A 25,306-nucleotide genomic window follows, 5' to 3' on the forward strand; every position below is an offset into this window, starting at 1 on the left:
ACCTCAGCCAACACCGCAATTTAAATATAGCCCCCCCCCCCCCCCCCCACACACACACACACACCCATTTCAAACAAGTCTCAATGGAAGATATGTGAAATTAACCTGCATAGCTACCGAAATCAGCATGAAGTGTGCGTGATTATATAACCATTCACTGTCTTCAGAAAGTATGTGAAAACCTGCTGTAGGACAGCACCACCCCCTGTCCGTCCCCCCCCCCCCCCTCCCCTTCGCCGGTATAATTGTGCTCATGTGATGAAACTTGAATTTGGAACTGGAATGGCAATTCCATCACTTTTTTTTAAAAGAAACTGACACAATTGAATGCATTTCCGCTAAGCCACGAGTACACTTTAGATGGAAGGCTGGGTTCTGATGGGAATGAAACCCTCCCGGTTTACGAATGATGAGACTTTGTAGCAGCACTATAGCGGGGGCAATTGTGAATGGCGCCCAAGTGTCGAAGGCAAAGGAGGAACGGACAATTTTAACATGATTGTTGAAAGTTTTGTCAGCTTTTCAGAAGGCATTTGTGGTGAAGCTTACTGAATGAATCGTTTTTGTTCACAGTGATAACCTAGCGTCACCTGATCTTTTAATGGAAATGACATTTTGTACAGAGGGGGGAAAGAAATGTTTCTCACTCCTAATGTAGCTGATGGAGGGACGTAATGTTAATTCGCTGCCTGCTCATTATGGTCCTGTGTAATATTACAATTGCATTGCGACAAACTATGAAAACACTGATGTAAATTAAACGTAGATTCAAAAAAAAACTGAGTGTGTATTGTGTATGTTTACACAAAAGCATGCCGTGCACTTTTCATTTTGCCAGATGTGGTTTATTGTAAAGAGATACACTTATTCCAGTGCCTCATATCCTTCAGGGTGACTCGAGTTATGTCCTTTATAGTGAGCGCGGGAGCGCATCTCCCGTTGCAATGTACCTTCATAATCTTTCCCTTGGCTATGTTCCTTCACAATGGGCTGATTTGTAATTTGAGCCCCCGCCATTAAACGGTCTGTATACAATCGTTACTGGTGTGCAGGTAATGAAACAGTTTAGGGATTTTAAAAAACGCCGAGGCGCTTTATGGAACCCTGTTAAAGCTGCATGGGTTGTGACAAGGGAGCAACGTGAACTCTTGGGGAAAGGGCGTGGAGCTCACATTGTCATCCTTTCATTTCACTTTTCTTCCCATTGAAATAAGTGTCGAAGTTTCCACTAAATCCACTGGAAGCTAATGACTGCCCAGCAGTTGGCACGAACACTAGTTCTTTCCGATGCAAGTTACTGAGACGATCGTGAGCCTTGCAGCCGAAAAGATCTAATTTGTGCCCAAAAGCAAAGTACTGAAATGTTCTGTTCTTCGAGTTCGCTGACAAACTTGCTTCGCCCCCACCCCCCTCTCCCGCAATAGCTCTGCTGTGTTAGTGCTGGCAGCTTGCTGACACGGTGGCCATCAAAGTGGGGGCAGATATTAAATACCCAGGACAGCTCGCGGAGACTGACCCGAGAAAGCAGAGGGCTGGATCTAATTAAGTGTTTCTGCATTCGTCATTGCAATGATGCTGTGCCAGTATTCCTCTGGCAGGCTGGACACATTGGAACATGCTCCTCCAATGGATCTGTTGGGGTTGATAGCATTGGGCCGTAGGGTTTCTATTGGTTGAGGGGATGTCCTGACACGCAGACAGGGATCCTCCTGTACTATAAGAAGGGTACATCACACTGAAGATACGGCAGGAGGGGTCTGTAAAGTCTGGAGTTATCATCACCTCTGTTTTATGCTTGCTGGGTAAAAAGGCTTGGCTATTTTTCACAAGGAGTCTGCATGTCTAACATTTAGACATGCTCAGCTTTGTGGATACACGGATTTTGTTGCTGCTTGCAGTAACGACGTTCGTTGCAAGAGGCCAATATGAAGATGAATGTAAGTGCCCCTTTTAAATCTGACAATATAATGTATATGTTTGTTTGGAGGCTGCTGCCCAGTAAGATAAAGCATGGCAGATTCAGAAACCCTAAGTTCAAACTTATCAAAAAGTATAGCAGGGAAACAAGAAAAATAAAGTTTAAAATCATATTTTGTAACCCGCTATGAATCCAGTAATTTGCAAGGAACAATCTCTTAAACAAGTAAGGCAAAACATTAGCAAAGGATTTGTCAGTCGCTAATTTCGTAAAATATATCCAGAAATATCTGCTTAATATTACTGTGTATTTAAGTATTTTAGAGGTGTAGTCGCACAAGCGTTGAACTTTTTACTGAAAACAAGTTTTTAATTGTGTTCCATCGTTAAACTGGGCGCCACTTTTACATTATTCTGTTCATTGAGGCCCAGATGATACAAAAATCTGTGATTAGTTTTTAAATACAAAAATAAACAGTAAATAGGCAAGTATCTAGTCTGGGAGTGGGGGGCTTTTAAAATTGTTGTAAGTTATGTTTTCTATGACAAATGCTGGGCTGGGCTCGGGGGGGCGACTTCGCGCGCGATGTCGCCACCTCGCGGTAGCCTTTTCACTCGAACTCGGCGCTTTGCCTCATTGTTCTGTCGGGACAGACTAGTGAAGATCGGCTTACTTTATTTTAGAAATCTTTTTTTATTAAGGGTATCTGTTGTAATTTCTGATATCTTTGGTATCGGTGTATAGTGGGCGAGGATGGCTGCCGGGGTTCTGAGCTCTATGTTCCGTGCGCCTGGGGTTTTCGTTTGTTGAAATGCCGCTGGCCGCCCTGATGTTGCTCTTTGCGGGGAAAGGCAGTGCAGATGAGGAGGTGCCCACATTGAAGGGAGGGCGGTTTCTGAAACCTTCAATTCACTGGTGGTAAACCCAGAGAGGGCGTGGTCTTTTTGAGCAGGCGAGTTGGTGGAAATGTGGGAGAGGTCAGTAGGTTTGATCATTGGCAGGAATGAAGATACATCTGCGGAACCTCGGTACAGCTCCCCCCCCCCCCCCCCCCCTCAAAGAAAAACCCAAATTACACAGCCGCGGAACATAAGTGATGACATTTTTCTAATTAATATCAAATGCTTTTAGATCGTTTAACGTATTTGACAGATTATATACATCGCCTACAATGTGATTTACATGTATGTATATATGCCTGCAACGTATAGATGTACATTGACCACACCTCCCTATATCCCACACATACATATATAGACAGTGGAAAGATCCCTGAACTTTGGAGCCTCCTACTGGTAATTCGAAGTAGGTTCCGATTTGGCCGTGACGAAAGCTGGGCTCAGAAATAGTCTTCATTTCACAAAAGTAACGAGCACAGTTAAGAGATTGATAAATGCAACATTACAATTTAATTTGATTTTTGACATTTTTCACAGGAACCATTCTTTCCATTTTATTTTGTTTTCGGAATTTCTTAAACAGCAGTTCTAATTTTTGGGCACTGTAACTTTTGGGGGGGGGGCATCTTTTTGGGGGTGCTGCAAAGATAACCTTCAACTGTGCCAGGCGGCTGGATTGTTTTGCACATCTTGATATTATTAAACTACCTATTAGAGTGATATTAATTTGCACCAACTGGAAGTGCAAACCTATATGTGCTTAACTTGTATTCATGTAAGGGCAAATGAATAATCAAGTATTTCTATCTCATGACCAGTGTTATTATCATCATTCTGAATATGGTAGAAACACTTTTTAAATATCATCCCATCTATCGTTGTTACAATTATATATTATCTAGTTTTATATTCCGATATCATTGCCACCAATAAACAAGCAAATATACACAGTAAAATGCCAAGCAAGGTTGTACTGTTGAGCTTTTTTAAAGAATAACTTGGCTTCAGTGCGTTGAAAGCATTTGTATATATACATGATTTGTGGTTTGTGGCCACTTGCCATCATCTTCATGTTGCAGCAGGTCTAGTTAATATTGTTGGGTGAATGAAAGTGCAGGAAATTAAGAGCAAGGAGGTGTTGAAACCTCAGCTTGTTGGCCAGTTTTGTGTGCCAGCAGCCTGATGGTATCATTGGAGAGTCGGCAAGGTGTCTCTAAAGTCATAGGAAGGAAATGTCGCTAGTATCGTCCTTGATCCTAACACCACTAGCCTTAATTGGTCCTCCAGACCATGGACTTTTCCAGGTCCTGCTTTCATCTGCGTCATTGGACTGTTAGAGTTGATATATAACTGGACTCCAAACTGAAACCTGATAAGATAATTAACTACCTTAAAGAGATTTACACATTTGTTCATTCATGTATAAATACTATAAACAATTGTACTAATCTAATTAAACAGCAATTAATAAGGATAAACAATGATTAAGGCATCCATTTAAATTTCTTTCACATCTTCATAGTACGTATTTGATGATTAATGTACACTGGACAATATAAAACATTTGCTTCATTAAAACTGGCGTTTAAGAGAATCTTTAACAATATATATTTTTTAATTTCTTTGGGTATTCCAGAAAGCAAAGAGATTTCATGGCAGCTTTAAAGTGAAGAGTTTTTAATTTAACTTTATTTGTACTCACTAATTCCAAGATCAATTTTAATATGCATCATGTAATTAATTACTGATAAATAATAGGATTAGATAGGAATGATTTTTAAAATAAATACCAAAAAACCTCTCTGCAAACTTGGCGCAAGGCATACCCGCTGATTGATACAGTGACAATAATGGACATCTGTCTCATTCCCCTTCAGCTGAAGATGAGTTTCTCGTATAGCTTACAGAGATTATCTCTATTCTTGTCTGGATCCTACATTAATGAGAGCTGACAAAACACTATTTGCTGCTATATCCAGTTCAGATGAGGAAGGGGATAAATAACCCTTAGTTGGTATATTTGGTTTCTTATTATGAGTTCCTAAAACAGTCCAAAGAAGAATCACTGCATGTGATAGTAAAGTATTGTATTTTTGTTCTTAGTTCCAGCATAACAAGATAGGATAAAGGTTTTGTTTAGCTCAATTAGCAATAAGAATTCTATGTAAACTTCGGTTGGATAGTCTCATCCTTGTTGTCAAAATGCAAAGAGCACAATTGGTGTATTTTTTCCAAAGCTTTGATGCTTGATGCCTGCAACATATTCCATTTATCTACAAATACAAAATTCAGCATAAAAATGCAATATTGCATTTTTTTAAATACTTCTGATTCTAAGACATCATTTATCACAATTATGAAGTACATTCATTACGAACAGTTAAATTTAATTTTGTCATATTTTGCATTGTAAGCTTCTCTGAAACACCTCGGGACATTTTATTACGTTAAAGGCACTTTCTAAATATAATCTGTGCCCATGGCTTGGAATTTAGGCATAGCATAGTTCCACTGTGGTCTGATTGTTACTGAAAATATTTCTGGTGATAAATGTCTTCATCAATGTAAGGGAGACATTTTTATTTACTGAGCCAGAATCTTCATTTTTATTCTACATATTTTGAAAATCATCACAGGCATCCTTTCAAATATGGGAGAACATTTTACTGTTATTTTTAAGAAAAACCACATATCTAGTGTACGCCATTACAATTCAGTGCAAATAATGAACAGACCAAATATTCTGCCATTTTCACTATAATTATATATTGACTAATACTTTATACGACTGAGTCAGCCAGGGAAGGTTTACACCAGGACACAATGATGTTTTATATATGGAGTGTTGCTTATGCACAATGTACTCTACAGTTACATATGTCATGAATTCATAACTAAGATCTTATTTTCTGCTCTCTTTCCGCAGATGTATATGGAAGTGACGTAAGTATTGACAATCATTACGCTGTTACTGTTAAAAATTCCATTGTATTTTTGTTTTGTCTAGATAAGATAATTAAATATTTTTGTTTTCTCTTCCTTGTTGCAGACCTACCAAGAATTAACGGTATGCGCCATTACATTTATTTTCTTAGTGTGACTGTGAACTCTGTGGCGTGGCGTATTTCTACAAACTACTGACATACAAATACAGTGAGACATGCAGTGAAACACGCTTCTATCATCTCAACCCGTTCCCAGCAGATATTTGACCACACTTCAATATTAATTGGACTTCAGACATGAGAAGAACATTTCATCTATCCATTAGAAATTGCCACGTTAATGCATAATATAAGCACAATCCACAAGCCATGCTTATTACATTGCTCATGGTGTTCATCATACTTTATATAATCTATTTCACTCGTGAGTTACACATATCCACACTCAGGCGGCATAGATAATATTCCATTATTGTTGTCAAGTTGTTTGCATTGTGTGTCCGCCAACTTGATAAAAACAAAGATACCACAAAAAATTAAAATAATTTTTAGACATGGACGTTGATGTCCCGTTAATATTTCAGGTGTGCTGCATGTGAGGTGCAACAGCTGAATTTCTCCCTTCCTCTTTAACTTCACACCCATTACTCTTTAGGTATTCATTCATGGGACATGGGCACCATTCACAAGGCCAGCATTTATTGCACATCCCTAATTGCCCTTGAGAGGGTGGTGGTGAGCCACCTTCTTGAATACAACTGAATGTTTGCAGACCATTTCAGGAGCAGTTAAGAATCAAGCACATTTTGAAAGCTGACCCAGGATATCAGCAGCACTGAAATTCTGTTCAATTATCACAAAGATTTAAAGTCCGATGCTTACATGCTTTCGTCGCTTCACATTTCCATGCAACCTTTCTCAGTGAGCAGCAGTCATCATACATCCCTTCTCCAGTTTTGATTGTGTGAAAATCTGAAGCACATATATTTACCTGAATACATTTTAGGGATTGACATAGCACACCAAATCAAGAGGCTCTGAATCAGAACTTAGTTGATGCGCCAAGCTGATAGGCTGCATAATCTTTCTCTATTCCTCCTACCTATGCTCTGCTGTAGTAAGCCAGCGGCCTGGAATAAGCATTTGGCTGCTTGGCTTCTGTGAATCAAGCATAAAAAAAACTACATTATCACACTCATCCTGTTTCCTACATTTAATTAGGCAGCTTTTCATTCTGTCACTTGCCACTGTATCTTCACACACTGACAGAGAGAGAATGGGAAAAGTTGAAAAGGGAGGTTGGAAGCAGCATTCTAATGTAATATGTGTGTTTTTATTCGGGTGAAGGAAACAAGTCTGTAAAAAAGTTGCATTGTCTCTGAATGTCTTTCAATATGCAACATTTTCAGCGTATACAACTTTACATATACATTGTATTATAAAATGATGGCCCAGGCTTGATTTTAACATATTTATGTAAATTCTCTTCCCCAGTCTCCCTGAGCAATTTGTTTATTGCCTTCATGGAGTGTGGGCATCGCTGGCTGGGCCAGCATTTTTGCCCATCCCTAATTGCCATTGAACTGATTGGCTTACTAGGTCATTTCAGAGGGCATTTAAGAGATACCACATAGCTGTGGATCTAGAGTCATGTGTAGGCCAGACCAGATAAGGACAGCAAATTTCCTTCCCTAAAGGACATTAGTGAATCAGGTGGGTTTTTACAACAATCAACAATGGTCATCATTTGACTTTTTCATTCCAGAACGAATATTGAATTCAAATATCACCATCTGCCATGGTGGCATTCAAACCCAGGCCCCCGGAGCATTACTGTAGATCTCTGGACAATACCACTGTGCTATTACCTCCTCAGTCCTTTGCAATATTTTGCAAAACACTTTTGCATCTTCTGCAGGTCTAGCCTCAGCCTTGGTTCAGCGGTAGCATTTTTGCCTCCAAAGCAGAAGGTTGTAAGTTAAAGCTCCAATCCAGAGGCTTGAACACATGAACCTCAAAGTAGTGCTGGAGGAGTGCTGGACTGTCAAAAATGCTATCTTTTGACTAATATTAAACTTAGGCCATCTGCCTTCCCAGATGAACATAAAAGATACTTTGGGATTGTCAAAGAAAATTTGAGGAATTCCCCTGGTGTTCTAGCCAACATTTATCCGTCAACTAATATCAGCAAAAATAGATTTCATCTGATCATTAATTTTGCTGCTGCTTGTGGGATTTTGCTATGCACAAAGTGATTGCCAAGTTTCCCTAAATTGATCATACAACGGCGATTATATTTAAAAAGTGCTTCATTGACTGTGAAGTGCTTTGGGATGTCTCGAGATTATGAAAGACTACTATTATAAATGCAAGTACTTCTTTCCATCGATCTTCTTAAGCGTACCTATGATAGGATCCTATCACACATAACTCTAGGGGAAGTGTAATGTATCAATCTTGTAATCATTTGAAACTACGTCACAGCTTGTTATATCTAACTTGATTAAAATATTTATGTTTTTAGGGACCACAAGGACCCCCTGGCTATCGCGGTCCATCAGGAGACAGGGTATTTATGCTTACATTAGATGAGTTTCCACCAACTAGCTTTTTTCTTAATTAAAATTTTAATTGAACCTGTTTGGAGATAATGGTGTTGCCATAGAATATTTTCAGATTTTTTTCTAGTTTTGCCTTCTGTTTAGAATATTGAATTGATTAAATTTATATTTTTAGTAACTGAGAGGAAGCTGGCGGTAAATTAACATAGCTTTATTTAACTGTTGTCAAATTTCTGCTCAAGGCAGCATATCACTCCCAGTACAGTCCTTGCTGGGAGAACTAACCAACCCAGGTCCTGCTTGGGCCGTCTTTTATCTTAGTTCATAACAAGCCCCAGATGGGTGGCCTCTGGCCCCTATCTGGGAAACCCATTCTCCATGATTCCCACAGGGAGATCAATGATGGTTTCCCCTTGGTCCTTGTGGGGGTTATGACAATATTAATTAAAATTAAAATTGATAGTCATACTGTCTCTCTACTATCTTGATTAAATTTTCAAATCTAAACATTTCCTTTTTTAACAAATTACCAATGTTACATAGTCATAATTTACATTCTGTGATAGGGCCCTCAAGGACAAGACGGAAAAGATGGATTACCAGGAACATCAGGCCTTCCAGGACCACCAGGCTCACCTGGCGTTGTAAGTTATAATGAAAATGTAGTTGATTCTATTCATTATTAGACCAATAATTTAGGCCAACCTCAGTTGCCACTGATTAATATATATAAATACTACTAAGTAACAAAAGTCCATCTCTCATTGTTCTCCCTTCCACCAATAACAATAAGAAACATACTTAGTATATTCACTCCTGCAGTTGTTTTTTCTGTGCAGTTAGCATAGTCAAATCATATGGTTTTAATGACAGCTATTTTTAATGAAAAAAAATGGGCTGCATTTACAATTATGCAGTGCCTTATCCAGACTCCAACTCTTGAGTCTTCTAATATCAGAGGATAATGCAAAGTAGGAGCATCACAACCAAACCCAACCCTACATTTAACCAATATACATACAGACATATCTTCCTAGCTGGAGGAGATAGGAGGTGAATGCAGTGAGGGAAGAGGGGGCTGGGGACACAAGTTACTGAAAATGAACTAGAATTTAATTGTTTCTTTCCTTGGTTAACCTGCAGTTGGTGGAACTATTTTATGTGCTTCCCCCATTTTCACCTTCGCTGAGTTCAACACAGCCCAGGAATTGAAAGTGGAGCCGGGAGTTTCTGGCCCCTCCAGCGGCAGGACTGGAAATTCCCACCCAAGGTCAATAGACTTTGGGCTGTCTTGCCAGACTTTCTATCCTGTCCATGACAGATCCCGTCCTGCTGTGAAAGGGGCGCAAAGTTCCGGCATGGGACCTTTATACTCCAGATAACAACAGTATGGTATCATTTACATGCAAGTCTGTTTTTCTATTTCGAATGATAACAATTGAAAATGTAAAGATTGTCGATATGGAAAATAAGAAAATGAATCAATAAATTAAATAAATAATCTTTATTGTCCAAGTAGGCTGACATTAACACTGCAATGAAGTTACTGTGAAAATCCCCGAGTCGCCACATTCCGGCGTCTGTTCGGTTACACAGAGGGAGAATTCAGAATAGTGATGAATGTAACCTATAGTTTAATGTTTCTGTCCCTTTTTATTTATTTATTTTTAAAATAAATTTAAAGTACCCAATTCATTTTTTCTAATTAAGGGGCAATTTATCGTGGCCAATCCACCTACCCTGCACATCTTTGGGTTGTGGGGGTGAAACCCACGCAAACACGGGGAGAATGTGCAAACTCCACACGGACAGTGACCCAGAGCCGGGATCGAACCTGGGACCTCGGCGCCGTGCGGCAACAAGGCTAACCCACTGTGCCACCGTGCTGCCCTATGTCCTTTTTTATTAACTCATTCACACTCTTGTCCTTGTAGACAAATAGTTAATTAAGATGTTAGCTTTATGCTATGAAAGAGTTTTGTGTAGATTTTATTTTATTCTTTCATGGGATATGGGCATCACTGGTTGGACCAGCATTTATTGCCCATCCGAATTGTCCTTGAGAAGGTGGTGGTGAGCTGCCTTCTTGAACCACTGCAGTCTATGTTGTGTAGGTCCATCCACAGTGATATTAGGCAGGGAATTCTAGGATTTTGACTCAAAAACAGTGAAGGACCAGCAATATATTTCCAACTCCAACTTGGGGAAAATTTGCAGGTGGTGATGTCCACATGCATCTGCTGTCCTTATCCAATTTAGGCAGTGGAAATTGTGAATTTGGAAGATGCTGTTGAAGGACCCTTGGTAAGTTACTGCAATGCATCTTGTAGATGGTATATCTAATAAGGACACAGGGGGGCGATTCTCCGAGCCCCGCGCTGGGCCGGAGAATCGCCGCAACCGCGTCACGACGGCCCGATACCGGCGCGCGATTCTCTGAGGTGCGGAGAATCGGCACCATTTGCTCCGGCGCGTTTGGCGGGGCGCCGGCCACGGGCTGCTGTAATCGGAAGGGCCGCCGATTCTCTGGCCCAGATGGGCCGATCGGCCGTGCGGATACGACAGAGTCCCGCCGGCGCCATTCACCCCTGGTCACTGCCGGCGGGATCTCTAAATTGGACAAGGACAGCAGATGCATGTGGACATCACCACCTGCAAATTGGGGGGCGGCCTGTGGGGGGGGGAAGGGTGGCTCCTTCACCGGTGGTGGCCTCCGGTGGGGTCTGGCCCGCGATTGGGGCCCACCAATCGGCGGGCCGGCCTCTCCCCCCCCCCCGGGCCTACTTCCCTGCACGGCCAGCCCCTGAGGGGCCGGTGCGCTAAAGAAGCCCCCCGCGCATGCACAGGTTGGTGCGGCCCAACTGCGCATGTGAGGGTTGGCGCGGCGCCCATTTGGCACCGGGAAAGGAGGCTGGAGTGGCGTGAACCACTCCAGCACCGTGCTGGCCCCCTATGGGGGACAGAGTAGGTCGTACCCGGGCCCAGTTTGCGCCGTCGTGAAACGCGACGGCGTTCACGACGGCGTGAACACTTGGGCTCCATTTGGGAGAATCGCCCCCAGGGAGTCCACACCGAGTAAAATAAAGAACGTAAATTTATTTACAGTATGGAATATACACTGTCCAGTAGGTGCCCACCAGGTTCTTGTTTTCTGGTCGATGCCTTACTGGCTAGCCTTTCATACAAAGGTTAATAGAGTGCCCGCAATCCTAGCGGGTGAGCTCGTACTCCACTGGGATCATGGGGAAGATTATCATTCCCACCCCGTAAGTCCCGTGCAGGATATTACTGTATGCACTACTACCACTGTTTGTCAGTGATGGAGGGAGACAATAAGGGTGGTTACTATTATTTATCTATCTTTATTAGTCCTTAGCATAGACAATCTGTACATATATGCATATATGTGTTTGCAACATTCTTTAATCAATGTAAGCTTGGTACCTCTGTTAATAAATATTTCTGTGACTACTTATAAGTTAATAAGTTAGGGCCTCTCTTAAAGTAAAAATGTATCTTTTTTTTCAGAGCTTTGCTGCTCAGTACATTAAACGGGATGATTTGACACCAGGAATCTCGGTATGCATTTACAACCCCTTTTTCAATCATTTCACAGCACAGTATGTTAAATTTCATGATCCTGCTCTCCCAATGTGGAAGCCACATTTGAAAAGATAAAGTGACAAGATTGTAACTGTGATTATTCAGCTTACATTTCCAGCAAGTGTGGCTGATCACTGAGACTGTAGGATTACAGAAATAGCCTGTACATCATTCTGTACCTGAATGTTCTTACTTGCTTTATTAAGTGTCCTGAAAATGAATCATCTATTATTTGAAACATGACTTAAAACAAAACTGAAACCAGTTTGGAAGAGAGCAAGTGATAAAAATTTGTTTTTTTATAAGAAAAAGTTAGAAACACCAAAATATATGGCTGAAAGGTTGAATTTAAGCCTTTGAAGTTGTTACTCTATCTTGTTATTACCAAGAACATAGTTGCCCCCTGTTGTCTCTAGGAACTGCCAGTTGTTCGATATAATTAAGTCACTTGAAACTTAATCTTTAAGATGTTGGTTTAGTGTAAGGGGACATTTCAGTATGAACTACTCCCCAGACTATTTATTTCAAGGTGCAAAGAAAAGGCATTCAGATGACATCATCACTTTTACTATGGTATCTTCCCAGCATGCTTATTCACCATTTTGTACTGCACTCATATTGAGTGTCACTCCATGTAGCTAGTCCAATGATATGGGTTACAAAATGTTTCCGGGAACAGCTCCATATTATAACACAAAATTCAGAATTTGAAACAAGTTGGATACTAATTCAGTGGTACCTGAGCAATGAAAATATTGGTTATTCACAGCTCTGTATACATAAAGAAATCCAAATTGCAGGTTTCCACTGACTTAAAATGTAACAATAAATTTTGTATTCATTTCTTTTTTCTGACATTATATCGGTGATGACAGTGTTTTGTAAATTCTCTCGAAGCACTTAAAATATAATAAACCATGTAAATCCCCTCCAAAACAAGGCAGAAGGCAATGGCCAATAAGGAATATATTGAGTATTTTCTCTCTTGTTTTTGTCTAGTAAGGTTAGTTTAGTAGAATTACGTAATTTAAACCTAAACTTGTCAATTGTGAATAAACCATTGGCAAAATAAAGATTTTAAAAGGTGACCATGAATGAAAATAACTCATGTAGTTTGCTCTCTCACCGTTGGAGGAAGATTTGTTTCTATTCCCTTATTGCAACAGTGAACAAATTATAATTAGAAAACAGCTAAAAACATTTTCCTTTGTCGCTTTATTTTGATCAGTTCCCTTTTAACATGCACACTTCTTTTGAAATACATGTTAGTTGGCAGCTGTGTCTGTCAAAACTTTTGAGATCCATTTTGGTATTTCAGCAAAAATATAAGTTTAGACCTGGTGCAGTTGCATTGTTGAAGCTGTTCTTCAGGTGAGCCATCTGCATGTTCCTTTGGTTCAGTCAGATTCCACAGCACTATTTAAAGAACAGAGTACCCTCCCAGTGTCTGGGCCAACATTCTCTCTCAACTAACATGGCCAAAAATGGATAAGCTGATTATTCATCTCACTATTTGGTGAGAATAATTGCCTGTGACTTTTATCCATATAAAAACTCACTGCACTCGAGTAACTCATGTAACGATTTCCGAGTCACTTGTGAGGCATGATAAAGCCCAATGTAAATCCAAATCTTGATATTTATCTATAATTGGTAGAAAATTTAATGTATAAACGTAGGTCAAATTGTTTGAAAAATAAACAGGTAAAAATACTGTCAACATATAGGAAGAAACTGTGGATGCTGAAAATCTGAAATAAAAAATGTTGGAGCAGCCAGTCTGGCAACAGCCATGGAGAGAGAAACAAGTTAACATTTGAAGTCTGTGATCTTTCATCAGAATCTTTGGCAGGATTTCGGCCATGCCCGCCCAGCGAGCGGAAAGTCCTGCCCGAGGTCTCCTGGTCCCCGCCCCTGGCGGTCTTGCGACGGGCGTGGTCGAAAAATCCAGTTGCCTATCTTTGAAATGCTTTCAATTTAGTTAAATGATAACCTAATGTCAAACTCACTGTGGAATACATTTCTGTTAAGTGTCATCTGTTTATGAAGACTTAACTCTAAAGACAGTCAAAAACAGAACAGTATGAATTATTTGTAAGTCATCATCAATCACACCAATCTTATTTGCCTTGTACAATTCTGGTCGCCACACTACCAGAAGGATGTGGATGCTTTGGAGAGGGTACAGAAGAGGTATACCAGGATGTTGCCTGGTCTGGAGGGTATTAGCTATGAGGAGAATTTGGATAAACTTGGATTGTTTTCACTGGAACAACAGAGGTTGAGAGGAGACCTGATCGAAGTTTACAAAATTATGAGTGACATGAACAGAGTGGATAGTCAGAAGCTTTTTCCCAGGGTGAAAAAGTCAATTACTAGGGGACATAGGTTTAAGGTGCGAAGGGCAAAGTGTAGAGGAGATGTGCGAGGGAAGTTGTTTTACCCAGAGGATGGTGAGTGCTGGAACTCGCTGCCGGGGAGGTGGCGGAAACAGGTACGATTGTGACATTTAAGAAGCATCTTGACAATTACATGAATAGGATGGAAATAGAGGGATACAGACTCTGGAAGGTTTTAGTTTGGACAGGCATCATGATTGGTGCAGACTTGGAGAGCCACAGTGAATTGGAAGGGTCTGTTCCTGGCTTTACTGTTCTTTGTCTCCAACTATATTGTACTTATGTTTTGAGAGATTGTCTTGCTACTTTAATACTGATTAGCATTTTGTGCAGTAATTCTAATATGATCTTTTTTTTTCAGGGACCAATGGGACCAACTGGCCCACAAGGAGCCTCTGGTGCTCCTGTAAGTTTTACAACTTTTTGATATTTTTCTCTTGCCCATTTATAATTGAAACTATGCAACACATTGTACTACCTCCATTTGAAATGACCATGTTTAACGATCATTTTAGACACCCCAGACTTAAAAAAACTTGAATCAAATGCATGTGTTCATTTCCAGGGTTCTCCTGGCTCCCCAGGAATTCCAGGCATTTCAGGTGAATCCGGTGGATCGGTAAGTACACTTTGAATCAGCTGTTTCATTTTGTTGCATCTTAAGTAATTTGGGAATCTTTGATTTCATAATGATTTTAATTATCTTTTTGTCTCGTTATTCACTAGGGTCCAGCCGGTGCTCGAGGTCCTCAAGGTGTACCTGGAAAACCTGGTGAAGATGTAAGCATTGATTATGAAGGAGTAGACTAGGAACTGTGACAGTATTTTTAAATGTTATCAGCTCCTTGAATCACAACAACTTTATGCATCAATCAGATAACATCACTCATTGGGCGCCCCACATTGAACCTCAACCTATCTGAAATTGGTTGTCAATCACTTTTTGATGCCAAGCAATCAATATCTAGAGAAAATAATTTAGAGTTAAGTTCTGAATAATTGAAGGTAATGTTTCCAAACTAGAGCTGGGTAACTGGATAATGAACTGAAATTGAGAAATAATGAACTGAAATTGAGAAATTCAGACACCTCCTCACTATGTCAGGATTTGTTGAATTCCAAGTGCAAACTTGAGGTGAGTGAATATATAGGCAGAAAATATTTCTGAACCACCAGAGTTTAGAAATTAGTCCTATCACAGTGATTTTCCTCTATACAAAACAGCATACTTCAAAGAATTATCTAAAATTGTCAAGTTCGGCGGGATCTTTGGCTTGGAGTTAGTCCCATAAATAGCCATCTGCAACCTCTTGTATTTCCTTTTCTCCTTTGTACCAAAGATAGTGAGCTTGGACGAGAGTGTAAGGAAGGGTCAAGGTCATTCAGAATAAGATAGATTGACAGTATTACCAAACACGTACATATGATTGAGAAGCATCTGACTTCTTCAAATCTCATCAAATAACAAATTAATTAATGTTGCAGGTGAAGTTGGTCTCTGCCATAAGTACAAATTGGCAGCTAATTTTTCATTGTGCCTGATCTTCTTTGCACCAAAGCTTCCAGAATGATAGTTCAGACTCGTTTTTTTGACTCATTTTCTGGTCTCACTATTAGTACTTGTACTTGGTTTGTATTAAAAAAAATCTTGGCAATATTTTCACAAGTCAATGGAAAATAAAAAGTGACATGCTGAAAAATCAGCTGCCGATTCACTACAGGCGGTTTGGTACTGCTGATATAGACCGATGTCACCCCCCCATTAACATTCTACTTTTTGACATATTTATCCAATAGTCTAAGTAAACCTTCCCTCGTGTTACCCTGACCAAGAGAATAGCTAGTCACCTGTTGCCATTGCCTGTTGGTTTCTGTAACTGGCATAATGCTCAAAAGTACATGCTGAATTCAAAGCAGCTTCCCCATTATAGGGAATAATCTTAGTCCATCTCTGCAAATGGGTCTGGGTGAGATCAGAAGTAACACAGAGGCAAATTTGAGCCCTGTCTGTCCAGGGTATGGTTTTAGCAATCCCCCTCAATCGGCCTCCAAAAAAAAGGTGAATTCAACTATCACTTGATCGGAGGACCAAATATACATTTGAATCTACCAGGTTGGATTTTATTTATTTTGGTATACGGTATTGAAAATCTATTTATCTGATGAATATTAAACAATTTGGAAATTCTTAATGTAAAATATCAACATATATCAATTGTTCATAATGTACCAGAACTAAATACATGAACTATATATTTTAGCAGGTAGAATCATGTCTCACATACCTGAATAACAATATAATCTACCTTATATAAATATATGTGCATCGCTTCTTTAATTGATTCTCTATTAATACTACAAGTTTTGCCCTTTCTCTAACAGGGTTCAAATGGCAAACCTGGCAAACCTGGTGACCGTGGTATTACTGGATCTCAGGTAAGAGATAGTGCAGCGTGAAGCTTATGTCTGGTCTTGTGCTATCTCACCAGAAGGCACTGATCTTTCAGCTGAATGCAAATATTTATTTTATACTTTCTTTACTAAACAGCCATAACAACAATGCCAGGTCATTCCATTTTGATGATTCAGTTCTTTCCCCTGTTTCCTTTGTATAGGGTGCTCGTGGGTTCCCAGGAACCCCTGGTCTCTCTGGCAGGAAAGGACACCGAGTGAGTTCAACATTTTAATTTTGATACTTTTGATATCTTTTTTCTACTGCAGTAAATAATTAGTGCTACATGTTTAACTGACATTTTTCATTATCTTCTACTTCATGACAGGGTTTCAATGGTTTGGATGGAATCAAGGGAGAGCAGGGTGTCGGTGGTGAAAAGGTAAGAAATATACAGTAATGATCAAATTACAGACTGAGCTGTAAAACATTACTTGGGGAGCATGTTATTCTAGGGTAAACAAATAAATGATACAAATCAAATGTTAGCTGTTTCACCACATTGTTAAGAGATGGAAAACTACTTAGAGGTTATGAAACTGAGTAAACGGGACAAAAAACGGAAAATACTGGACAATATCAGCAGGCCTGAAGCCATCTGTGGAGAGAAAAGGGAGTTTTGAGTCTGGATTACTCTGACTCCTTGTCAAAGCTCTGGGGAAATATTTAAGTAGATATTCAGGTTCACCATAAAAACAACAAAATAGTTCTCCAACAGATATGCCAGATGTTGCTTCTGACATAATTCTCTGGCTTCCCGGCCTCATTAGTCAACAGTGGGTAGCCAAGTAGAGGGAAATGTTGCACTACCTCCACCCCCCACCCACCCAGTTTCTTACCTATGGTGGATCGATCCTCCGCTAGGGCCAGAGCCCAGGATTCAACAGGTGTCCTCTTGGCAGTGGACTAGGAGTCATCTAAACCTCCTCTCAATAGCCCCAGTATGGTGGGGTTTTCCGTGCACAACATCACCCTGAAAATTGTACTAATGCTTGACTTTTAATGTTTCACAATGCTCCACTCTGAGGTACCCTCAAAGTCTCCTGTCTGCCTCAGTAATGCCCAACTCTCCCAGTGTGGCCATCAGCCAGCCCTTATTGAGGCCTTCTGATTGGACCTCCCCCGTCCCTGGCTTGCCCATCATGCTTAATTGGGTGGGATTTCGAGAAGCGACTTCTTAATTCGTTGCCTGCAGAAATATTGTGATCAATGTCCTGTCACAGTCACATTTGGGTTCCCCGAATTGAGGCTGACTTTGGGATCATGGAAATTCAGCCCTTTGTTTTAATGGTTTTTGTTGAATAACCTGATGTCATACAGATAGGAACATTCCACAAGAACCACAAATGTGCTTTCATCTCTGAAGTTTCAAAATTTGCATATCATGATTCCATTGAACAACCCTCAATGATTGGAGGTTTAACAATGAACATGGCAGACAATGAGGGTCTGGTATTGCTTCTATTTTGAGCCCATTTTTCTGACAACCTGACAATCTAAAGAAGCTGAAACAGAATACAAGTACACTCCAGAACATTTTTCTCTGCTTTTCTTTGATAAGCGTAAATCTTCTTTTTCTCCCCCACCCTTATTTTTATCAGGCCTTATTGGTTAAAGCCCAGAGCAAAACATGAAAAGCTTGCTACAGTATAGTATAACAGGGCAGAGAAATTCACATTGATATGCTTAAGTCTTATGAAGGTAATAGTACACACATTTGCAGCATGCCAAATTGCATGTGCAAATTCTCTACTCTTTTATATCTTGTTATTATCTTGCAACAGATGTAGATGGAAGAATGTTATTACCATTTAACATCACCTTGTCAGCACTCTCTTCCTCAAGCTAGTCAGGAAATGATGTACAGTCCTACTCATCTAGATTTAAAGTTGCATGCTTCAAATAAAATGACAATTTAACTATTTAGTATTGCCTTTACAATTTACTCTGCTATTTGTAATACATTTTCCAAATTATTATATATTTTGAATCTTTCCATCAAAAAATAACTGACTTTTATCATGATTAACCTGTACATGGACTACCTCTGCTACTACACATGAGCATTTAGCAATCTCTAAGCTATAAACAGAGCTTATGTCATTTATCATTGGAGCAGTTTTTCCACTGCTTTGAGAACAGTGAGCATTTCTTACTATCCAGAAGAAAGTCGAAGGTGAAGCTAAGTTTCCTTTCATTATGTTTGTTTCACACTGGCCAAGGTATCAGGCAACGAGCTATTTTGCACAAATTAAACAATAAGCCGCTGGATTCTCCGTTGGCGAGATCCTTCGCTTTGCCGGTAGCACACCCACACTTGCGGGTTTCCCGATGGCGTGTGCTGGCTGCAATGGGAAACCCCATTGGCCGGCTTAGGAACGGAGAATCCCGCTGCTGGCGGGGGGTACGCCGCGCCGGCAAATGGGGCTCATTTATCCCGCCGAAGAATCCTGCCCAAGGACTTTGTCTCAAGGTAAGGTTAGGAAGTATTACTCATTCAGGTTTCATTGTTTCATATGCTGTCTTGCGTTTTTAAAAGGGCAACAAGTAAAATTAATATTGCTTTCATTATTTTTTTCCAGGGTGAAGTTGGTAACTCTGGGCAAAATGGTAGTCCTGGACTTGCGGTATGTGTTACATCATTCAAAATATAAAAATAGTATTAATCATATACTGCATAATCTTTACCGATAATTTTATACACCATTTCATATAAAGCGTTTGAAAATACATTCACTGAGCCAAAATAAACGCACTTCTTTTGCTAACAGGGTCTTCGTGGTAGCGGAGGTGAAAGAGGCCGTGGAGGATCTGCTGGCTCAGCTGTGAGTTTCAAGCTTTTAACATTTTCTCAGTTCCATTTACTGATGCTTCTATCATGGAACCTCACTAAACAAGAGGCAGACCAGACAGTCTGGCCTGGTGATTCACAGCCCTCCTAATTCTTTACTTATTAATTGACAAATCTGCCTTCATATTAAATGTGGTCCTGCTTTAATGTGACCATTAATATTTTTGAACATTGTGAAACATATGCCATTAAAATAGATTTCTGAAATTAATTTTTAAAATATTGTGAATGATTAAGTATTTTGTCTATTTGTAGTGCTATATTGTAATCCATTCTAACATTTTCATGAAAGCTTTTATTTCAATGTTTATGGTTATTATCAATTTGATGCCTATTGATAGTGTGTCTTGCAAGATTGAGCATTGAGGTTTCAGTAAATTTATTAATGCAACTTTTGTGTTTCCTTTAAGGGTGCCCGTGGCAGTGATGGTATGACTGGACCTGCCGGCCCTCCTGTAAGTATGCACTTTGCATATTATTAATTAAAACTTAATCAATCATTAAATTAGCAAATGCGCACTTATTTACAAGTTATAAGGGTGCTTCTGCAACCCAATATTGGAGTGTCACAGTCTTTGGCAAAGCAACATATAACATAGCTAGCTGATGACTCCGGTGCGTAGCCCAAATACATGTGTGCAGCATTCTTACAATGAAAGCCAGGCCGTCTCCAAAAATATAATTGAGCACATTTCTGTGGCCCCTCCAATAGAGTCCTCAACAATTGTGGTGTCAAAATTTGTGACAGTCTGCTGCATGCTGCACAACTTTGCCATTATGAGGCCAAAGAGCTTGTCGCCAGCTACATAGTGGCCAGTTGAGGCGCAGAACAATGAGGAGGAAGACCAGGAGAACAAGGAACGAAGGGAGAAGAGAAAGGAACAATGCAGTCATTTGCTGCACAGGCAATCTGTCATTGACTTATCTGAGTGCGATATTAGTAACTGCAACCCAGTTCCCCATTCACTAGTTTGACCTCTCTGTCAGTGACCATCACAGTGTTCACTGGTCACAATGATAGAATAAAAGTCATCGCAAAAGAAACCAAATTTAAAATCATAAAGCATACAAAAGTTAACTAATCTCCCTTGTGCAAACCCTTAGTGCCTATCTTCTGTGTGCCTTTGCCTCTCCAGCAGTAGAATTTTATGCCATCTGGAATTCTATGGTCCTGTAAAAGTCAATGTAGTTTTGAACAGATCACCACATTTTACAGCCGGATGGCTTTCATGGTGGCAAATGATCTTGCAGGACACCCTCAAGCAACTCTTGGCGTTAAGGGTCTAGCTGCAGACTGCAACACCTCAGGTGGATGGAAGCAAGGGATAAAAGTAAATGACTGCGGATGCTGGAATCTGAAACGAAAGAGAAAATGCTGGAAAATCTCAGCAGGTCTGGCAGCATCTGTAGGGAGAGAAAAAAGCTAACGTTTAACGTTTCGAGTCCGATGACTATTTGTCAGATGGATGGCATCAGTCTGAGCTGTCTGGCTGACAGGGAACAGCAGAGCCACTGGTGGAATGTTAGAAATGAGATCATGAATGCTGTCTTCCTGAGGGAGGAGACCAGGTTTGTGCTTCCTGGAGTCATTGCCACTCTCTGTGCCAAACCCTCAGAAATCCTAGTACAGAAAAAAAGAACAGACTGCTGAACTACTGTGAGATTCTGAAAACTCCTTTGAACATTGTATCTACAGCCTTTTAAACAGCAAGCTGACCTCGCATGACCGCACGCTGAGCTTTCATTACAGCACCCAGACATTGGGTGGCTGCTGCTTCTGCTGCACTGGAAGTTGTGTCATTAACCATCTGTTGCTGCATTATGGTTGAGTCCACAAGAATTCTCAAGGAGTTGACAACATTTTCATGCTGGAAATGATGAACTTCAAGCTCAGTGTCAAGCCTTATGTCAAATTATGGCTGGACTCCTTCATGCTTCTTGACATTGACCACAGGGCTTCTGATGGACTTACAATGCACCAAGCATTTTGTTGTGTATGCCCAATTAACATGCATCTGTAGACTGGCCTATTAAAATACTCATCTGAGTCCTTGGCAGTGGAACTTGTCTGCACCGCAACCTTCAGTGCGCTGACACCTGTGTTCTCCTTTCCTGCCTGCACGTCACACATGCCCAGTACCATACCACATGCTGCTCTTTCTTGGTGTTCTTCCAGTACCTGGCCAAGCTGCACTTAGAATCATAAAATCCCTACAATGCAAAAGGAGTCCATTTGGCCTGTCGAGTCTGCACTGACCTTTCAAAAGACCACCTTACCTAGGCCCAATCCCCCACCCTTAATTCCTGCAACCTCACCCTAAGGGGTCATTTAGCAGGGCCAATCCACCTAACCTGCACATCTTTGAACTATGGAAGGAAACCGGAGCACTCGGAAGAAATCCAAACAAACACACGGGGAGAAAGTACAAACTCCACCCAGACAGTCACCCAAGGTTGAAATTGAACCCGGGTCCCCGGTGCTGTGAGGCTGCAGCGCTACCAACTGTGCCACCGTGCTGCCCCATTTATAATATAATAATAGCATTTTATTCAAAAAACACTTCCTGGTCATTAGGAGGCAACTGGCAGCATAACACATAACCCCACAAACCTCCTATTTTATCCCGCCCTGGATCGGGAATGCTGAGAATACATGAATGCCTCCTGGCCGATTGGCCCTTGTGGGCCATGTTAAAATTAGGGTCAATTGCATTCTTAATGGACTTAATTGCCCATTCAATTGTCAGCAGGCACATTCAACTCTTTCACATGCCCCGCTGACTGAAATAGCACACAAGGGCACCATGACATTGGGCATGTGCCCAAATTCTTCATACGAGTTCAGGATGGGCGCGCGCCCACTCAAGCTCTGAAAAATTCTGGCCTAGTAAATTGTAGTGTAAAAGGAGCACAAAAAAGCAAGCCATTAATATTTGCAATTTTTTTTTTCTTAGGGGCCCAATGGTGCAACTGGTCCCCCAGGCTTCCCAGGCAGTCCTGGATTCAAGGTAACATTTGTAATTTTTAAAAATGACAAAATGTAAATGCAGTACAATACTATTTTAAAGTGAACATATAATATAAAAAAAAATGTAATTTGCAGTTTGGTATATTCTTGTAATTTTATGATCCTTTGTCTCTAACCATTAGAAATTATGAGATAAGCTATTTACCAAATCATTGCAACCTGTCATTATTCATTATCGCATAATTGAAAAATGCAATGATTCCCATTCAAAAAACCCAGTTGCAACACAGGTGTTTAACAGTCGACCACACTAATTGCTTGGTTGCTTGAATATAATTCTACACAAACCAAACATTAAACCTTTTGTTATATAAAGGACAAACTTATTGTATTCAATATTATATCAAAGTAAGTATTGCATAATCTTGAAAAAATACAGAATTACTCTAACTTTTCAAACTCTAGATAACGCAGTGCAAACAAGAATAATCATGAGTTAATTTTATCTTTATGGTGCCACGTAGGAGCCATTATGACTTAGGTTCCCACAAACCTAAGGCTATAATAGTTGGTAGCTATAACTAGGCACCTACTTATTACCTGGATTTCTTAACTGTAGCCTATTATTTGTTATGCTTCCTATTTGGACACTTCTAATATCGCAGGAGTTCAGAAACCCAGTGCTATTAAAGGCACAGAATCAACATTTTACAACATTCCTGAGGAAACAGGCAGCACAAATAATTTTATTATTCAAATTTAAACTAAAATTATGCTGAGTTATTAAGAACTAAGTCAATTGTCATGACTATCTTAGACATTCTGCCAACAAGAAAAATGTTGCATCCATAACGTATTTCAGACAGTAAATTAATATGCCATCAAAATGAACCTATTAACTAATTAGTGTAGTCTTTACAGAATGGTGACTTTCTAAGACTGTGAAAGTCATGCTTTGGTTTTGATCTGTTAGCACTTTAGAACTGCCTTTAGTCAAAGAAGTGTATATATTATTTGATTTATTTGTGAGTATGAAGAAAATGAAAAGTAATATGTTCTTTTCTATTCTAATAGCAACCTACAATTAGACCCAACAAATTGACCATAAAATATCATTTAGTTTATATTACTGAGCAAAGTCAAAAGCACACCTACTTAATAATTAGGTTAGATTTTGAAATGGAACGTATAAAAACTCAATTGTTTGGTAGTTAAAAAGCTGAAAATGTTCTCCAAAAACTGAATGTAAATTATAATTTATTTATCCTAGCATCAAAAGATGTGGAATTAAATGTCCTCTCTTTGCTGTACATCAGTTGAAATTATTCAATGGTATTTGATTATTTTTAGATAGGATCTGCTGCAGCTACAAATCAATTTGTTGCAACATCCTCATGAATATAAGAAAATTAAAAATAATTTGAATTCAAACAGTGCATTGATAAACAAAGTTAGACTTTCTCAGTTTGTAATGTTCGGTAATCTTGTGTTCGTCAAAAAGATTATAAAGCAAGTTTATTTGTGCCAGATGTTTTTAGTGCTGTATTCATGAACTTGTAGCACCTTAATAAGTACAGCATATGTGTGATAACAATCTATATTGAATATATAAGTTGATTTTCTTTTATTTCCATATAACATAGGGTGAACTTGGACCATTTGGTGCTCGTGGTCCAATTGGTGCTCAGGGCGCTAGAGGTGAACCAGGTGTTGTAGGTCTAGGTGGACCAGTAGGCCTTTCCGTAAGTACTTCTGGTGACAATATCTTTGTTACATCTTGAGATATGATTTTACCTGACTGGACAAATTGCAATTACTATATTCATTATTTTATTCCAATCCTAGGGTAATGCTGGTACAAATGGTCTAACTGGACCAAGGGGTGTAATGGTAAGTATGTACGACACACCTATTTAGTACTTTCAAAAGCAACCTCGTTGATAAATCTACTTTTATTTTAAAATAACAAACATTTGTCTTGTGCTTTTTCTTTTACATAGGGTACTCCAGGTGTTGCAGGTGCCCCTGGTTTTCCAGGGCCACGTGGTCTCGCTGGCCAACATGGAGCAATTGGTCCTGCAGGTCTTCGGGGGCTCTCTGTAAGTAACAAGTATAACCCTATAGTAAAACAATTGCTATAAATAGTCCCTTCATCTGTTGCAATAATGGCATTTTACTAAAGTTATAACTTAAAATTCTAAGAATATTTTCCTTTCCTAAATTCTCCATACAGGGTGATCCAGGTGTTCCAGGAGTCAAGGGTGAGACTGGTTCCAAAGGCGACCGTGTAAGTACTTTGCAATAGACATGAATTTAGATTTTAATTGTGTAATTTATTTCCTATTTTTGATTGCAATTGCCCATGTCTTTACCATTTTTGCTCCAAAACCAGGGTGATGTGGGCCCAGCAGGTGTCACTGGTTCAGCTGGTGAAGAAGGCAAGAAAGGTCCTCGTGGTGAACATGGTTCTCAGGGAGCTACTGGAGTTTCTGGTGAAAGGGTAAGATTAATTTTATATCATAAGAATTACATTGGTAGATTACTGAATCAAATATAGAGAGATCTTCAACTTTAAAACAATAACAAATGTTAATTTTGAAATTATATTTAAGAAATAAACTAATGATATGCTTACTCTTATTGTTTCTAATTATGAAATCCTAGCATAATCATCGTGATCTACTGAATCTCAAATTATTAAAAGATTCTG

At 39.8% G+C, this 25,306-nt stretch overlaps 1 protein-coding gene across 2 annotated transcripts in view; it reads left to right on the forward strand.

Moving 5' to 3' along the window:
- The first annotated feature begins 1,746 nt into the window (after positions 1 to 1,746).
- The window catches only part of col1a2 (collagen, type I, alpha 2), a 59,224-nt gene continuing 35,664 nt past the window's right edge, over positions 1,747 to 25,306 (forward strand). For both annotated transcript variants that reach the window (XM_072509037.1, XM_072509038.1), the window contains exons 1-21: positions 1,747 to 1,937; positions 5,744 to 5,760; positions 5,867 to 5,884; positions 8,287 to 8,331; positions 8,890 to 8,967; positions 11,852 to 11,902; positions 14,687 to 14,731; positions 14,891 to 14,944; positions 15,052 to 15,105; positions 16,708 to 16,761; positions 16,941 to 16,994; positions 17,106 to 17,159; positions 19,360 to 19,404; positions 19,549 to 19,602; positions 20,039 to 20,083; positions 22,583 to 22,636; positions 24,240 to 24,338; positions 24,442 to 24,486; positions 24,597 to 24,695; positions 24,830 to 24,883; positions 24,989 to 25,096. In XM_072509037.1, coding sequence (XP_072365138.1) covers positions 1,856 to 1,937; positions 5,744 to 5,760; positions 5,867 to 5,884; positions 8,287 to 8,331; positions 8,890 to 8,967; positions 11,852 to 11,902; positions 14,687 to 14,731; positions 14,891 to 14,944; positions 15,052 to 15,105; positions 16,708 to 16,761; positions 16,941 to 16,994; positions 17,106 to 17,159; positions 19,360 to 19,404; positions 19,549 to 19,602; positions 20,039 to 20,083; positions 22,583 to 22,636; positions 24,240 to 24,338; positions 24,442 to 24,486; positions 24,597 to 24,695; positions 24,830 to 24,883; positions 24,989 to 25,096 — 1,209 coding nt within the window. In that variant the 5' untranslated portion in view covers positions 1,747 to 1,855. The remainder of the gene's footprint in view (positions 1,938 to 5,743; positions 5,761 to 5,866; positions 5,885 to 8,286; positions 8,332 to 8,889; positions 8,968 to 11,851; positions 11,903 to 14,686; positions 14,732 to 14,890; positions 14,945 to 15,051; positions 15,106 to 16,707; positions 16,762 to 16,940; positions 16,995 to 17,105; positions 17,160 to 19,359; positions 19,405 to 19,548; positions 19,603 to 20,038; positions 20,084 to 22,582; positions 22,637 to 24,239; positions 24,339 to 24,441; positions 24,487 to 24,596; positions 24,696 to 24,829; positions 24,884 to 24,988; positions 25,097 to 25,306) is intronic.

This window comes from Scyliorhinus torazame, chromosome 6, assembly GCF_047496885.1.
Source record: "Scyliorhinus torazame isolate Kashiwa2021f chromosome 6, sScyTor2.1, whole genome shotgun sequence".
Classification (NCBI taxonomy): domain Eukaryota; kingdom Metazoa; phylum Chordata; class Chondrichthyes; order Carcharhiniformes; family Scyliorhinidae; genus Scyliorhinus; species Scyliorhinus torazame.